The sequence below is a fragment of the Heterocephalus glaber genome, unplaced genomic scaffold (assembly GCF_053883595.1).
Source record: "Heterocephalus glaber isolate CG9 unplaced genomic scaffold, H.glaber_assembly_v1.0 deba00001472, whole genome shotgun sequence".
Lineage (NCBI taxonomy): Eukaryota > Metazoa > Chordata > Mammalia > Rodentia > Bathyergidae > Heterocephalus > Heterocephalus glaber.
Genome location: NW_028258315.1, coordinates 7,331,918 through 7,347,212, shown reverse-complemented (window position 1 = coordinate 7,347,212; position 15,295 = coordinate 7,331,918). Strand labels below are relative to the sequence as shown.

The 15,295-nt window shown below is 59.0% G+C and overlaps 1 protein-coding gene across 12 annotated transcripts in view; it reads right to left on the bottom strand.

Moving 5' to 3' along the window:
• Nucleotides 1–6,344: 6,344 nt before the first annotated feature.
• Nucleotides 6,345–15,295, bottom strand: part of Rreb1 (ras responsive element binding protein 1) — a 170,011-nt gene continuing 161,060 nt past the window's right edge. For 10 of the 12 annotated variants that reach the window (XM_087181152.1, XM_087181159.1, XM_087181160.1 and 7 more), the window contains 4 exons: nucleotides 14,766–14,927; nucleotides 13,202–13,393; nucleotides 9,632–10,489; nucleotides 6,345–9,239 (listed from right to left, as the gene is read on the bottom strand). In XM_087181152.1, coding sequence (XP_087037278.1) covers nucleotides 8,836–9,239; nucleotides 9,632–10,489; nucleotides 13,202–13,393; nucleotides 14,766–14,927 — 1,616 coding nt within the window. In that variant the 3' untranslated portion in view covers nucleotides 6,345–8,835. The remainder of the gene's footprint in view (nucleotides 9,240–9,631; nucleotides 10,490–13,201; nucleotides 13,394–14,765; nucleotides 14,928–15,295) is intronic. The other 2 variants (XM_087181162.1, XM_087181163.1) reach the window with 2 other exon arrangements.

The following is a 15,295-nucleotide window of genomic DNA, read 5'->3' as shown; positions in this document are numbered from 1 at the left end:
CTTAAAACGTGGATCTATTGTTGCTTATCCAAAGAATATCAAGTCAGGTGTGTGTGTGTGTGTGCGCGCGCGCGTGCGCCTGTGTGTGTGGGATTATACCCAGGGCCTTCACACTGAGCTGCGTCCTCATTTTAAATTTCGAGACAGGGTCTCACTATGTTGCTACGTTGCCCGCCCCAGGCTCGGATTTGTGACCGTCCGCCTCAGCCTCCCAGAGTGCTGGCACCATTAGGTGAGTTCTGAAGAAGGAAGGGAACAACAGGCCAGAGAGGGCCCGGGGTGTCGTTCAGGACTGGCGTTCCTGCCCAGCAGGTGCAGCGTTCTGGTTTTTGGTCTCCGGCCTGCAGAATCAGCAAAGCAGCACATGTAGAAGACAGGTAACAGCGGGGCCTCGAAGTGCGACTGGGGTCTCCACACTTGCCAGCCGGGACTCCCGAGGGCGTGGCTCAGGACGTTTAGACGCCTGTCCCCAGAGCCTGTGTGCAGGCCAGCGTCCGCCCAGCCCTCGGCAGGTCCCGGGTCCTTAGGGGCCGCTGCTGAGCCGTGTCGGGGCTTGGGGCCCTTGACTGGCCAGGTCTGCGCGGCCGGCCGGGCTCCAAGGGCTCGGGATGGGGACGGGCGTGGCAGCAGCGGGGGCCGGGCCCGCCTGGGGCCTGTACTTTGCTGCCCTCTGCTGCCGACTCCTGGCACAGCGGAGACGGAGCCACCTGCCAGAGCGGCCGGGAGTTCCCAGGCCCAGCGCAGAGCTGGAGGCCCCTGCACTGCGGGAACAGGGCGAGCCTCAGGACCGTGCCCGGCGGGTGTCGAGGGGACAGCGGCACTGACCGCCCGACAGCCGCCGCTGAGCGAGGCGTGACGGGCGCTTGTCAGAGGCCGCAGGCTGCGGGAAGGCGGATGTGGGGGACCAGAGCTCGGCACTGTCATCCTGCTGCCTTAACCCCGGGGTGGGGAGCTGGGGGAGCTGCTGTCTCGGGCCGGCCCCGCCCATGCGCGACTCTCGGGCCACCTCTCCCACCTGGCCTCTGGCACCGCCCAGCGTAGGGAACACCCTCTTTCCCTTGCGACACCTCTGATTTGAAGAGAGCCGTCACTTCTTTCGTCACCTTTCAGGACAGGTGTGGTGTGCACACTCGTGACCCTAACGACTCAGGAGGCTGAGGCAGGAGGATGGCAAGTTTGCAGAGTGAAACCCTGTCTCATAAATGAAGGCGGGAGGGCGGGAGGGCTGGGGATGCAGCACAGCACTTCCTGGGCTCAGTCCCTGTATGGAAAACAACATCTTCTTTTTGGGCTGGGGTGTGGCTGGTGGCAGAGCTTGCTTAAGGCCTGGGGTTCGCTACAAAGCAACCCCTTCTTTTATTCAGGCTAAGCCAATAGTTTTAAAGAACATTTTTCTACAATATTCTCATCGGATAACTCTGTTTTCAAGGAGACACTGTCTCTATGAAGATGTTGGGAACCTCACAGATTTTATTGGATTACATAAATAAAAGGGTCCAAAGGGTGACGAGAAAAAAGATGAAAACAATGGCCATTAGTTCTTTCTCTTTTTATTTTCTGAGACAGGGTCTCGCTGTGTAGTTCAGGCTGGCCTCAGACTCATGGTGATCCTCCTGCCTCAGCCTCCTGAGTGCTGGGATTCCTAGAATGCAACACTGCACCTTGCCGTGGACTTCAGTCCCTCAAGAATGTGTGATTTGCCCGTCAGACGGCGGCGTTTGCAAACCGAGTCTCCCATGAGCTTTGGAGTTAGGGTTCAGCTGGCTTACATGCCAGGTTGGGTGTCCCAGAGTCTGACTTGGGCTCCCTGCCTGCTCCCCCAGAGGCCTGGGTGCCCCTCCCCCGCCAAGGCACGGGTGCGGGCTCTTCTGGTGCAGACTGCATCTTCCTGTGTCACCCCTGGGACCCGAGCGTCCTCAGTGCCCACCTCGCTCTCCCCAGTCGAGGGAGGGTCTTTTCTTGCCTTTTAAACTTTTTACTGGTACCTTTTAGATACACATAACGATCGCGTTCATCACGGGGAATTTGTACCGCACATGGTGCATCTTGCTGCTGCGTTTTTTTCCCATTCCCCGCTTCAACCCGAAGGAGGTCCTGCTAGCACCATTCTGGGTAAACGGAGGCTGGCTGCCCGAAGCTCACTGGGCGGGCAGAGGGAGCTGGGCAGACACGGGACTGACCCCGTCACCCCGCCACCTATGGCGCCGGCTGCCCTGCCACACACCCAGGTCCCCACGATGCCGATGCCGTGTGGGGCGGATTTTCCCTGTCCGCAGCTTCCGCCTCCTTTCGTGTTTCCTGAGCCACCCATTCCTCTCGGCAGATCCCAGCCCACCTCTCACTCTTTTTTGTTTTATCCAGTACGGGGGATTGAACCCCGGGCCTTCGCGTGCGCATGCGCCTGCTGCTGGGCTCCGAGCCTCGCGGGCGCTCAGCCACTGTGTGCTCAGCAAGCGCTTGCTTCCAGGCCCAGCCCACTGGCCGCTGAGGGGCGCCCTGCCCGCGTCCCTCTTCCCTGTCGTCTCGCAGGAAGCCCGGTCAGCGCTTGGTGGCGTTTGGCAGGGGCGGCAGGACGGGCGCTGTGCTACCGTGGGTGCGGGGACACCGGCAGCTGCTAAGGAAGCGGCCGGGCGCCACCTGCGGGTCCCTGGCTGCCAGGCCCACGGCCCTTCCGGTCGGCTCGGGCAGCGCGGGCGTCACCTCTCCCCTTCCCTTCCAGGCCCAGGCGGGGAGAGGCGCGCTGACGGCCCCGCGTCCCGGAGGACCCCCAAGGCGCCCAGGCCTGGCGCCACACACGGGGGCCCGCGGCCTCACGTCACTCGGCTCTGGCGCCCGAGGAGCAGCTGCTGTGCGTGGATCCTGGTGGAGACTGCGCGGGAAGCCGGCCCCGCTGCCAGCCCGGGCCCAGCTGCGGGCTCCCTGGAGCCGCCTGCTCTCCCCTGGGAAGTAGGTGGAGGCTGAGGCGGGAGCGAGCAGGTCCCGGTGGCAGGTGGCCTGGCTGTTGGCGCAGCATGCAGGTGCACGGGTGGGTGCATGGATCGCCTTCTCGGGCCTCCCTTCTCGGGCTCCTCCCGCCGGGCTCCCCACGGCCTCCGGGTCTTTCACGGTGTGATGCGGGGTGAGCGGAACTACGCGGAAGCCAATGGGACTGAAATAAACTGCAGCGAAGAGCCTGGGAGTGAGCGCGTCACGTGCCGAGTGCGGCCCAGGGATCCAGGCGGAGGACGAGGTCCCTGTCCTTAACCACGCGCGAGCACTTTCGGCAGGAACACATCTGGGGTGGTGGGGTGGGAGGGTGCTGGTAGAGAGGAGAAGAAGAAGGTAAAGGAGGACAGGGGACCACTGGAAGTAGCAACGCATCCGGGAAAGGAAGAGAAAATCGCTGACGTTTCTCCATCTGAGGAGCCCAGCTCTGAACCACAGGCATCTGAGGCCCCTTCTGGGGCCGGGACACTACTGGGAGGCAGGGTCATCTTGGCTCATGGTTTCAGGGGGTTCAGTCCGAGGTCTCCAGGCAGCCGTCAGTCGGGAAGGTGACCGCCTCCCGGTGGCCAGTAAGCAGAGGGAGAGAGCAAGAGAGGAAGGGACAAGATGCGGTCCATCCCGCAAGGCCCCCTCGGACCTCTCCTTCCCACCAAGCCCCGCCGCCTAGGTTTCCTTCACCTCCCCAAACACCATCACATCTGTTAGTGCATCGACGCACTGGTGAAATGGATAGCCTTTGGGATCCAATCAGCTTCCGAAAGCCCACCTCGGGACACACGGGATGGGGACATTTTAGATCCACACCCTGACACCTGCTACATGAGCATCTCAGGAACGGGCCCAGAAGCTGCATTTTCTAGGAGGCTCTGAAGTGAATTCAAACCCAGCAGCTAGCAGGGAGGGGCACTCGGTGGGTCCTGGAATCCCTTCCTGCGTCACACGAGTGGTTGTCACCCATCAGCACACCAGAAGCCCTGGCATTTGTCACAGCGGACTGAGGGCTCCACCCAGGTGCAGGCCAGGGGCATTTCCCAACTTTCCAACAAAATTAAACAGACGCCCTTCTTGTTCCTCTGGCTGCCGGGAAGACATCTGCAGTGAAACGTGGGGCAGAGAATGTGACGAACGCAGCCCATTCCACGCCCAGCGTGGCACCAGGGGTGCCTAGAAAAGATCTGCCACTTTGGTTTACAACTCGCCTGGCACCGCTCCTGGGCCTCGTCCTGTGCTCTCTTCCGGGGACGCCATGACGGCACCAAGTATGGGCAGCGCCGCCCCACCCTCCAGAAAAGAGAACTCAGAAGCCAGTACAGAGGGGCAGCTGCTGCGGTCCCTGCTACTGTTTTGACCCAGGAGATCAAGGCCAGCCTGGGCGACACAGTGGGATCCTGTCTCAAAATAAATAACACCAAGAATTGAACACTTGGGCCCAGCACGTGGGATGATAATGTAGGGCGTCGCGACCCCGGTCACAGGAGGGACCACGCGGGCTGGACTCCCAGCCGCAGCCTCAGACGGAAGAGAGGAGCTCGGCGGGGAGCAATTCCAGGCGCCGCCGGCAGAGGGCGCCGCGCCGGGTCCCCAGCCGGGCGCCCCCACGCGGCACCGCCGCGCTTTTTCGCTCGGGCGCGAGGCAGGCAGCGGCTTTCGGGCCCTGGGGGCCTCGGAGCCCTGCCTGGGACTCAGGAGTAAAGCAGGCCTTTCCCTCCCAGACCCGGAAAGGGAGGAGGACACCGGGCCCGCTCGGCGCCGGGGACTGCGTGACCTGGGCATCCCGGGCCGAGGGCATTTTGCACCGTGTCTGAGACGAAGCTCGCTGAGGCCCGGAGCTGGGCTGGGCGTCACGGCGGTCCTGCTGCCGGCCGGAACCGGACCCCAGGACGCAGGAACGGGGTGCGCAGCCAGCGGCCTGAGATGTCTCTGGGCTGAGTGCGCTGGGGCGCTTTCCACACCCGAGGAAGAAAGGCTCTCGGGGCTCTGGGACAGGCCGAGCCCCTCCACCCCATCCAGCTGAACCTGCTTTGATAGCTGTTAGCATGGAGAAGAAACCTGGGAATTCACGGGGGTCTGGGAGGGACAGGCGGTGCTGTCCAGGTTGCCCGCGCCCTTCAGAGGACACAGCCGAGTGCCCGAAGGCTGCTCGGACTGTGAGATGACGGCCTTCTTTTCCCTTTAAATATTCCTGCATCAGGAAGCCGAGGCAGGAGCATGGCAGCAAGCTTGGGGCTAGCCTGAGCTCCACTGGGCGAGAGAATCCTGCCATTTTCCACACTGTGGGGGGCTGCCCTCCGGTTCGGGCAGGCAGCTGCAGCCCCTCTTTGGCCGCGCTGTTACTGGCACCCTGACAGCGGCCAGGCTCGGGCAGCCGCAGCCAGCCAGGCCAGTCGCAGCCACGTTTGGCTGTGGCTTCTCTCCCTGAGTAGCCTGGGAAAGGAGGTACCGCTTGTTTCTTATTTAAAACAGACTCTGGCAGCCGGACTTCGAGAGCCGACTTTGTTGTTGTGAGCGAGCAACCTTCAATTATGTTTAAAATAAACCCGGCCCCTCCCTCCTGCTTCCTCGCGGAGCAGAGCTGGGAGGCGGTGGCCGCTGGCGCCCTGGCCAGTCAGGCCCTGCCTTGATAGCCGGCCCCTTCAGAGGAGCCTCTGGAGCCAGGCGTGGGGTGCAGGCCTGTGACCCCAGCTACTCGGGAGGCTGAGGTGGGAGAATCCGGATTTCGTGGCCAGCCTGGGCACCTTAGCGACAGCCGATCTCCAGCCCACCCAGAGATGCTTTCAAAGTGGGTGAGCCCGGGGGAAGTGCAGACACCCCAGCAAGACCCCCAAGCATGGCTGATGGGTTGGGGCCACGCAGGGGCCGTGGGGGGACCAGGGCTGCACACCCTAAGCCGGCCTCGGGGCTGTGGGGCTCATGGGAGCGCTGAGGTCACAGCAGAGAGACCCAGGGGATGCGGGACCCTGGTCTCTTCCTCTGCTACTCGGGCTGCCCGCCACGGCCTGGCAGTGGGCTGCTGGGCCAGAAACCATCCTGCTCCCTGCCTGACTTCAGGTGTTTGTCACTGGGCCGGGACACGCCACAGCCCACTGGTCCTGCTCACAGTCTGCTCAGTGCTGCCTCTCAATGCCTGGTGGCAGGCTGTGGAGGAGGAAGGGCCTGTGGCCCAGGACAGACGGGACAACTTGCAGGGGCCACACACTGCACCCTCTCCCTCGGTCCCGTCACACCTGCCCTCCCCCAGGAGCCCGCCGCTCACACGAGCCCCTCCCAACGCGGGCTCGGAGTGGCCCTCGACACCGCTGGCTGGGCCCCTGCGGCCGCAGGTCTTTGGACGGAGTACAGCAAGTCACAGGACAGCCGCGTGACCGGCAATCTGCCGTTTTTAAAATATAACATTTATTGCTTAGATGGTTCGATACAGAACAGCTTTCTTTTCATTCTGGATTTGGAAGTTCTATACAACTGAGTACAAAGAGGAACAAAAAGTACCAAAACCAACCTTGTGATTCTCTGTTCATGTGGCATAAACCAATTTTGTACATAACATGTAGCAGCAGTTTTTAAGTTCCCTTTAGAAAAATATGAATTCTACATATTTATTATTGCTTCCTGTTTAATGCATGGGCTGAAATCACTAGGATCAACTTCCTTCTTGGAGGGAGAGAGGAGAGAGACGATGAAGATGAATCTGAGGCCGCCTCCGACTGTCTCGGGGCTGCGGGGCTGTTTGGAAACAGCTCCTGGGTGTTTGTTCTGTTCTCACAGCCAGGTGTTTCATGTAGTGATTGAATCTCAGCATTGTGTCCATTAATCAAAGAGGAAAAAACAAAAGAGAAAACAACTTGCACCTCAAAAAACTTTTCAGAAGATCCATATATATATATTTTTTTGTAAAAGCCCTGAGAGAAGGAGAAAGAGAATCAAACAAAATGTATAGGAACAAATTAGCTGGACATGCAAACTAAGCTATGATTCACCCAGCGTTTAAACCAATCACAAATTTCACAGTTTAATATTGGGGGAGGGGTGGAACAACAAACAAATAATACATTTCTCAACCTCACTAATAAAACGTGGCAAGACCTTATTGACTAGGAGGGTAGAGATCCAGGTAAATAAAGCTTTAAGTCAATAGTGATCACTGTGCGGCAGCCCTGGCACGCGGTCGCCAGGGCCGAGCCCTGCTACATCTCACTGCAGCGGAGAGTTTAGTCCTGGCTTCTCCCCACAAGATTGCGAGTTTAGTGTGGAGAGTTGCGAAGAAAAACAACACAAGAAACCCCAAATAATGATAACAATGAAAATAACAACAACAATTGTAATAATAATAAAAAATAACTAAGGGATGCACGAACTGGTTTTAACTTAGAAGACACCACGGGATCATTGGTTCTGATGTGCACTCCCCTCTACAGTAAAGAAAACCTCACTTTTAAACTGGTTCGCACAGCCCGGATACAGTCAAACATCGTATGTACCTCGGCCTTTTTCATCTGCAGAGAGGCTCTTTCCACAGTCTCCAGGCCAGCTTCCTGTGAGGCCGCGTGGGGTGGGCGCGCTCCAGTGGTTGCACTGGAGAGGTGGAAGGGCTGCGCCGGGGCAAGGCGGTGAGGGCCAAGGGGCGCCGGGCACAGGTCAGCACGGCCTGGCCGCCATCCATGCCCGCGTGGGGTGCTCAGTGGAGGGAGCCATCCCGCCTTTCCCGTGAGGACCGAAGACAGCGTGTCATCTTCTGGCACCGCCCCACGTCGCAGGAAGGGGACACAAACCTGTCCTCCACCTTGCTCGTAGTTTTATTACCAGTAGTAGTATCTTGTTGCTTTTCAAAGGACAGTAGCACAGCTGGGGCGGGGCCAGGATGGGGTTGGCGGGGCGTCTCCCAGCCCCGAGGACCCGGCCCGCTGGATCCTGCAGTCACGGAAGGAGGGCTTGTCTAGGTACAGTAGAAGAGCAGTCACTGCAGTGCGCTGGCGAGAGCATCAGGCACACAGCGCGCAGGGATGGGGGGACGGGGGGGTGGGGTGGCACAGGTCCCCCAGGACAAATATTGCCCACTTGTTTCTGCTGACTGCAGAGCCCAGCAAACGGATGAACTAAAAATAATAATAATAATAATAATAATATTAATAATAACATATACTGAATGGGGAATGGGGAGGGGATGAACTGTATAACATCCAAGCGTATCTTCCATAGGTTAGGAGGCGGGAGGTGACTCTTCTCTGTAAATCAAGAATGGAGGGCTTGAAACTTGTACAGTGACCACTTCCAACGCAGGAAGAATGGAAATGCGTATGAAGGCGAAGCTACAAATCTTTCCTGGTTTTGGCTGGAATAACATTGCAACCTTCATCGGCCACATCCGGTGACACCAAGGACCAGGTCACAGCTCCTCTGTCACTCAGGGAACAAGAGAAATGTCCGCGTGACAAGTCAGCATGGCATCCACTTCCACTCCGGGCAATGACATGAAATTCACCTCGTTTTCTTCCAGTTATTGGCTCTGGGTATTCAACGGCGTGTTTTCTTCTGCTGTTTCCAGCTCGCAGAACAAACAGTACGATCACAGATTCACAAAGACAACTGTACACACACCAGTACAAAAGACAACGCTAATGCTCAGGCGGGGAGCTCCCGGAACAATTCATTACAACAAGCTCTGCGAAGGCAGGCGAAGGCGAAGGTCGCTCTGGGAGAAGCCCACACCCGAGGTGACGGAGACCGAGACCGGAGTAGTTAAGGCACTGGCACGGCCGGGCTGCCCGCGGGAAGGCTTGGGCACAGCTGCGGCCGCGCGCTGCCTCTCCTGGCCCTCGGACACCGAGGGGCACCGGGCGCACCCTGCTGGTGGCCTCACTGCAGCCCCAGGAGCTGTGAGGCACCCTCGGCGGCCAGGATGGGGTGCGGCGGCCGCTTGCCGCACAGCTCCAGCAGGTCCTGCACAAGGGCGGCGGGGCTGTCCCGGCCGGGGTCCCGCGGGGAGCCCTGCGCCTGCTCCTTGTCCTTCCTGCTCCGGGTGACGGCTGCGCGGCCGCTGGTGCCGGGAGCCGCCTCGGCCTCGCTCTCGGAAGCGCCGTTGTTGCCGCCGCTGGGGGTGGACTCGCCCTCGCTGTCCTCCTCCGCCCGCTCGTCCTTGTCGCTGTCCTTCCCGGGGTGTTTCCCGTGCCGGACTTTCTGGTGGATCCGCTGGTGCCGCACCAGGCTGTGCTTCAGGGTGAAGGTCCGCTCGCAGGTCTGGCACTTGTACGGTCTTTCCCCTGGAGGCGGAGAGGAAGCGACAGGGCGTTAGTGGCAGGCCAGGGGTCCCTCTCCAGGACAGCTCTCTGGCTGTGTCACGTGGCCAAGGGGACGGACGCGCCGGGCGGTGCTCCTCCCGCCCCGCACCCACAGCTCCAGCTGGCTCGTCCTAGGCCCAGAGCCCCGCGGACACGCAGCCCGGCTGGCCCGCGCCTCGGCAGGGACCGGGCTCCCCGTGCTCGCAGGCAGAGCTGGCAGCCCAGTGTTTCAAGGTTGCATCCTCGTTGCCTTTTCTGCCAAGACAATGGGCCTTGCCTTGAGGTTTGTGCTACCACAGGGCCACAAAAGGAGCGCCCCGGTCACTGCGCTCGCGGGCCCAGGCGCTGACCGAGCCCTGCGCGCCTTCCCTTACCTGTGTGGGACCGCATGTGCCGGGTGAGGTCCTGCAGGGACCAGAAGCGCTTGTTGCACACGCTGCACACCTTCTTCCTCTTGTCGGCCTTGCTGGCCGCGCCTTTCGGGCAGTCTGTCTTTGGTTTCTTGTCGTCGTCGCTCTTCTCCGAGGACTTCCTCTCCGCCGCGCCCTCTCCGTCCGAGGGGCCCTCCGTCTCCTCACTCTGCTTCTCCACCGAGCCCTCAGCGGCGCCCATGGCCCGGTCCTCCGGCGGGGGCTCCGCGGGCCTCTCCTCGGACTCGGGGCCGGGCGGGGGGCCGTCGTCCTCCGGCGGCGGCGGCGGCGCCTCCTTCCCATCCCTGGGCTCCTGGTGGCTGTGCGCCTTCCGGTGGCGGCTCAGGGTGCCCCGGAACTTGAAGCTCTTCCCGCAGGTGTCGCAGGCGTGCTTCTGGTCCTGTGGGGCTGGGCCCGGGCCGTCCCCGGCACCCGCCTGGCCCTCGGCCAGCTTGAAGTCCATCAGCTTGCTGGCCAAGTCCAGGTCCAGGCTCTTGCTGCTGGCCGAGTCTTCCTCCGGGCTTTCCGCGTCTGCGTCCCCGCCCCCGGTGCTGTCCTCCGCGCCGCGCTCTTCCTCTGGCTCCAGCTTCTCCTCGGACACCTTCTCCCCAGGCCTGGGGGAGGCCGCCTCAGCCCCCTCGGCCTCCTCTTCCTCCTCCTCTTCCTCCTCCTCCTCCTCCTCCTCTTCCTCCTCCTCTGCGGGCTCCTCCCGGGCCTGGCTGGGCTCCGCAGCGCCCTCTGCTGGCGGCGGCTCGCGGTCCCGGGCCGTGAGATCCAGCACCTCGCTGGTGGCCGCCAACATCTCGGTGTCGGACTGGCTGTCTGTGAGCAAGCACAGGGGAGGGGTCAGGCCGGGCCGCCAAGGATGGGGTGGAAGGAGAAAACCAGCTTCACCTCCCCGCAGGAAGGCGGGCTCCGGGCTGCTGGGTGCCAGCCTCCCCGGGGATGCGCAGGGCCCGCCCCCAGGAAGGTGCGAGTGACTCAGGCAGCACAGAGAGAGGCTCCAGACAGGACAGGAGTGCATTCACTAGGGAGGCTGAGGAAGCCGAGTTATTTTTCCAGCGCAGAGAGATGATACAAACATGCAACACACACAGGGCCCTCCCTCAAGGCCTCCAACAGAGTCGACAGTGTGTGCACACTCACCTCCAGCTGGAGGTCAGGGGCCAGAGGAGACCCATGCGCCCCCTCCCACTGCAGGATGCAGAAACACTTCCGGGGGAGCCGGGCAAGAGCACACTGGGAGTGCGGGTGTGGGGCGCGGGCCGGGATCAGGGCTTTGGCGTCCCTGCCCCCCGCGTGCTGCTGTCCACTGTGCATAGCACAATGAGATGTACAAGGCCCGCGGCGTTCGAGGGCCCCAAGCGATGGCACTGTGGCAACACTAACGCCAAGCAGCACAGCACTGCCCACTTTTTACTCAGGCTAGCAAAGATCCCACAGCTGACTGTCACTTGCCGAGGCCAGGAGGCCCCACTCCGTTAGGTACCACCAAGGTGGCCATGGGAGGACCGGAAGCCTGGGCTGCCTTTCCCCGGTCCCCAGAGAGGTACAGCTCTCACACCTGCCGGGCTTCGGGCTCACCGGCACCACACGGCCACCAGCACCATCTCACTGGCTTTGTTTCAGCTGCACCTTGTGACGCCACCGTGTGGGCACCTCAAGGAGTTCAGAAGGAAACAATCATGGTGTGAACAGGGAATTTCTGACAGGAAATAGGACTCCTGAGAGATGGACTAATGTTTAGGCCACATTTCAAGGAAAAACCTAAATGAGCATTTTTCTGTTATTATTCCAACAGAAAGCATCTATAGAAGGTCTTCTGATAGAACTCTACAATGAAAATAGAGAACCCTTAGCTTATTTGTTGGCTTTGTGATTTTTTTTAAAGGTCTAATGTCTGATTCTTTCCATTTTGTCCCAGGATCTCCTACACTGGATTTTTTTTTCCTTTTGAGACAAGGCCTCATTACGATTCCAGGCTGGTCTTGAACCCGCCTCCAAGGAACTGTGACCATGGGTGGGCCCAGGGCCTGGCACATGGACTGTTTAAACCATATGGAACTCATTGAAGATGATAAACCTAAAAAAGAAATTAATTCTGCACCACACCCACATACATACACTCTGCCTCGGCCTCGCTGAGGGTGGACAGATAATGTAAAGTTCTCCCAAGGACAGTGACGGGCACTCCCTCTCTGAGCAAAAGGGGACTCAGCTGTCCTCCCCAACCTCTGCGGGGAGGCTGTGCTTGCAGGGAGGCTGCTGTGCCCTCCAAGTCCTAAGCAGCTCCAACCGATTCCAAGAGTGATTCTTGGTACACACAGACAACCTCTTCACGCACATGAATACATTCAACTTCTAAGGCCAGGTCCCAGTTTGGCCCTTCACCTCACCCAGGCTCGCAAATGTGCAAATCCAAGTAGCAGAGCAGACGGATCCTTATAAGCAATCCCACCTTAAAAGCGTGGATTGCTTCTCTGTCCCCATCAGCCCCTCACTCGTGTTGGTAACACTTAAGAAAACTGCTGGAGGAAGCAGAGGAATCCGGGTAGGTACGGAAGCCTCGGCTACTCCTGCAGGGCAGCTCAACCGTGAAGCAGCTACCTATCGTCCTCTGGAAATGAGATGTCGCTCAACTGATGCGACAGACACAACCAGTTGTCCTCAATAATTAATCTGTTGGGCAGGGGCCTCTGTCTGCTATGGAAGCTGCTGCTTGCATAACCCCGGATGCAGTCCTGCGCCGGAAGCATCCCCTGGCCCAGGGCACACAGACACAAGGGCCGCCAGGGCTGGTAAAGAGGGGCAAAGCCAAGGGAGAGGGCGAGAACCTTAGCGTTTATGTTGACTAAAAGCAGCCCTGCCAGGCACCTGCTGCCACAGAGGCTCCTCCAAGGAAGACCTGAGGGTCCTGCTTGGGGGCAAGGGGCCAGGGGCCTCTGTCCAGCAGAGTGGCTTCTGATGAAAGCTGAACAGCAGATGCAGCCTTGCAGGGAAGAACAGACCGCTCCTCACTGTGGCAGTTTTAGCACTGTTTTGGGGGAGATCTGGAGTGCTTTTTCCTGAAACTCCTTAAGTGACTAAAGGTCACGCTGACCTTACAAAATCATGGTTAGGGATTTCAGGAAAATGCACTGCAGGCATATAAGCATAGAAACCTCAAGAACTTCTGGGTCATTTCCTTCCTTTCAAAGAATAGTCTGCCGCTCTGAAGTCTCGCCTTTAACTTCCTGGGAGGGATTCCCATGAAACCATTGCCGGCCCTCAGCAGGTTTACCTGCTGTGTAAATTTCTCCTTGAAGTCCCTGAATTCCTATCTCCTTGACTTGCTTCCTCTCCCTCCTAAATCTTGGCTCTTTCTTACCAAGGACTGTGACCGCAGTTAAACCTAACATCTATCTTCTCTTTGCTGGTTTCCCATTACAACTTTCAGCCACTTTTCTTTTCCCAGAGGCTTTGTCCCTTTAAGAAAACCTATACAACTTCCGGGGCAGGGCCTTGGGAAAACAAAACCTGTTACTGAGAACTTACAAAGCAAACACATCCACAGGCTAGCTCTTGGGGCTGAGGTGAAGCTCAGACCAAGTCCTGATGAAGCTCTGCGTCCACAGCGGCTCCATCCGCCCCTCTGCAGACAGCGCGGGCCCAGTGCGTTTTCCTCCCACACAACTGGAATGCCGAGCGAAGCGAGTACAGCGCATATTGCTACCCTTCCAGACACGGCTGCAAACACAGCAGAAACAGCCCCAGTGAGCAGCGCGTCCCTCCTTTAGAAGTGCTATGGGAACAATCGAAAGGCCACTCTGGAAACTGGGCCGCCAGAGTGTTCCAGACCAATAGGTGTGGCGTGGCTGGCAGTTACACGTTAACAGGACGGGCTGCGGCAAGGGCAGGGCCTGAGCACCCGAGGTGAGCTTCCACTGCTCCAGCAGATCCTGGCTGGCTGGCCGGGAAGCGAAGCTGGCAGGATGCCGTGGACGCCCACAGCGTTCCCTACTCAAAAGACACGGGAGCCAGAGAAGGGGCCGGCGAGCCCACGAGGGCTTGACCCAGTCGGAGGGCGGGCAGGTCAGGGCACCCTCCCTCCGCCTGCTCAGCTCAGCACGGCGGGGTGGGAGCCGGGATCAGTTCTGCGCCTGGAAATGCCGCCCCTCCCCACGCGGCCTAACCTGGCGCTGAGCAAGGACAGGGGTCTGGAGCGCCCGTCCCTCTGTCCACACTGACTTCCGGGGTGGGGGTGCCTCCTACACTGCTCGGCACTCCCTCCCAGCCAAGTCCAGGGAGGAGAAGCCGTGGACACAGTTCAGTGGACTCTCCTCAGCTTGGCTCAGGCCCAGGGAATAAATGCCAGGTTCTCGAGACCTGCAGAACCAAACCCAGCGCCTGCAACACCCGTACAGACCTAAGCTCCCTGCAGCAGCCTCGTTTCTGTTTGGTTTTGGGGATTGGGGTGCCACACCCCAGCAGTCAGAGAGATGGAGCGTACTGAATAGAGGACATTAGTAAATATGGAAGCTGAGGGGTGGCGTTAATTGCACTGCAGGGGGCTGGAGGGAGGAAGCACACATCAGCACGGAGAATAATACCCGGATTCAGGTCAAACAGAGATGTGATTAAAGAAAGGACATGCAGAGTGCTTTTTAAACGAGGATAGTTTTATGCTGGAAGAGAGTTATTGGAAAGAAAAACACCCTGCGCTGCCCCTCCCCAGCAAGGGCTCAGCACCCCTGGCTCCTGCAACACCCTGACTTCCCAGGAGCCCCTCCCGGCTCCCAGCCTTCCCCGGGTCTCGGCCCTCAGAGGCATCACGCGGGAGCCAGGACTGTGAAGACCCGCATCTCCCACCTCCCACCCCAGGGACAGAGGCAGCGGCTGTGGGCAGCTCCAGGAAGTCACCGGAGGCACTGCCACTGTGCCCCGTGTCCCCGGGCTCGGCTAGCTCAGTCTGCTGCGTGTCTAGGCCCATCTGGCCTGGGGCCCATCCTAGGAGAAGACAGGTCAAGGATGAGGTGGGCTGGAAGCGGCGCCCTGGAGCTCGCTAAGGCTGAGCAGGGAGCGCGGACGGAGCTGGGGTCCTCCGTCCCCGGGGCACTACCTGTGCTATCATGGGATCCAACATCACTCTCTCTGGGGGGGATAAGCCCGTTTCTTCTCAGGGAGCAGGCGGTAACTCCGTGTTTGCGCAACTGGTGGCGTTCACAGTTAGATTTGGTAGAAAAGAAGGCATCGCATTTTTGACAAGGGAAAGGTTTCTGACCTGAAGCAGGAAAAAAAATATATATTTATCTGGCTTTCTACAGCAATGGAAAAGAAAAGTCGCTTTTGATTTATCCTCCTGGGGATACTGCCACTGGTTTCCCCTCCTCCACCCCTTCCTTTTAAGAAACAAAACACATTTAAAACAAAACAAAACTGAGAAACACCAATGACTAAAATGGTAATTTTCCCTCAACTTGAGTGGAAAGAAGTGTTTGTCTTCGAAATACTAGAAAATTAACAACGAAACCAAGATAACATGTTTGAAGTAAAACAATGGTATTATAATTAAAAAACATTAAATAGTGACAGCAACAATATAAAAGTGAAGGGTTTGGAGCAAGATAACACTTACATCTGACCACAAAG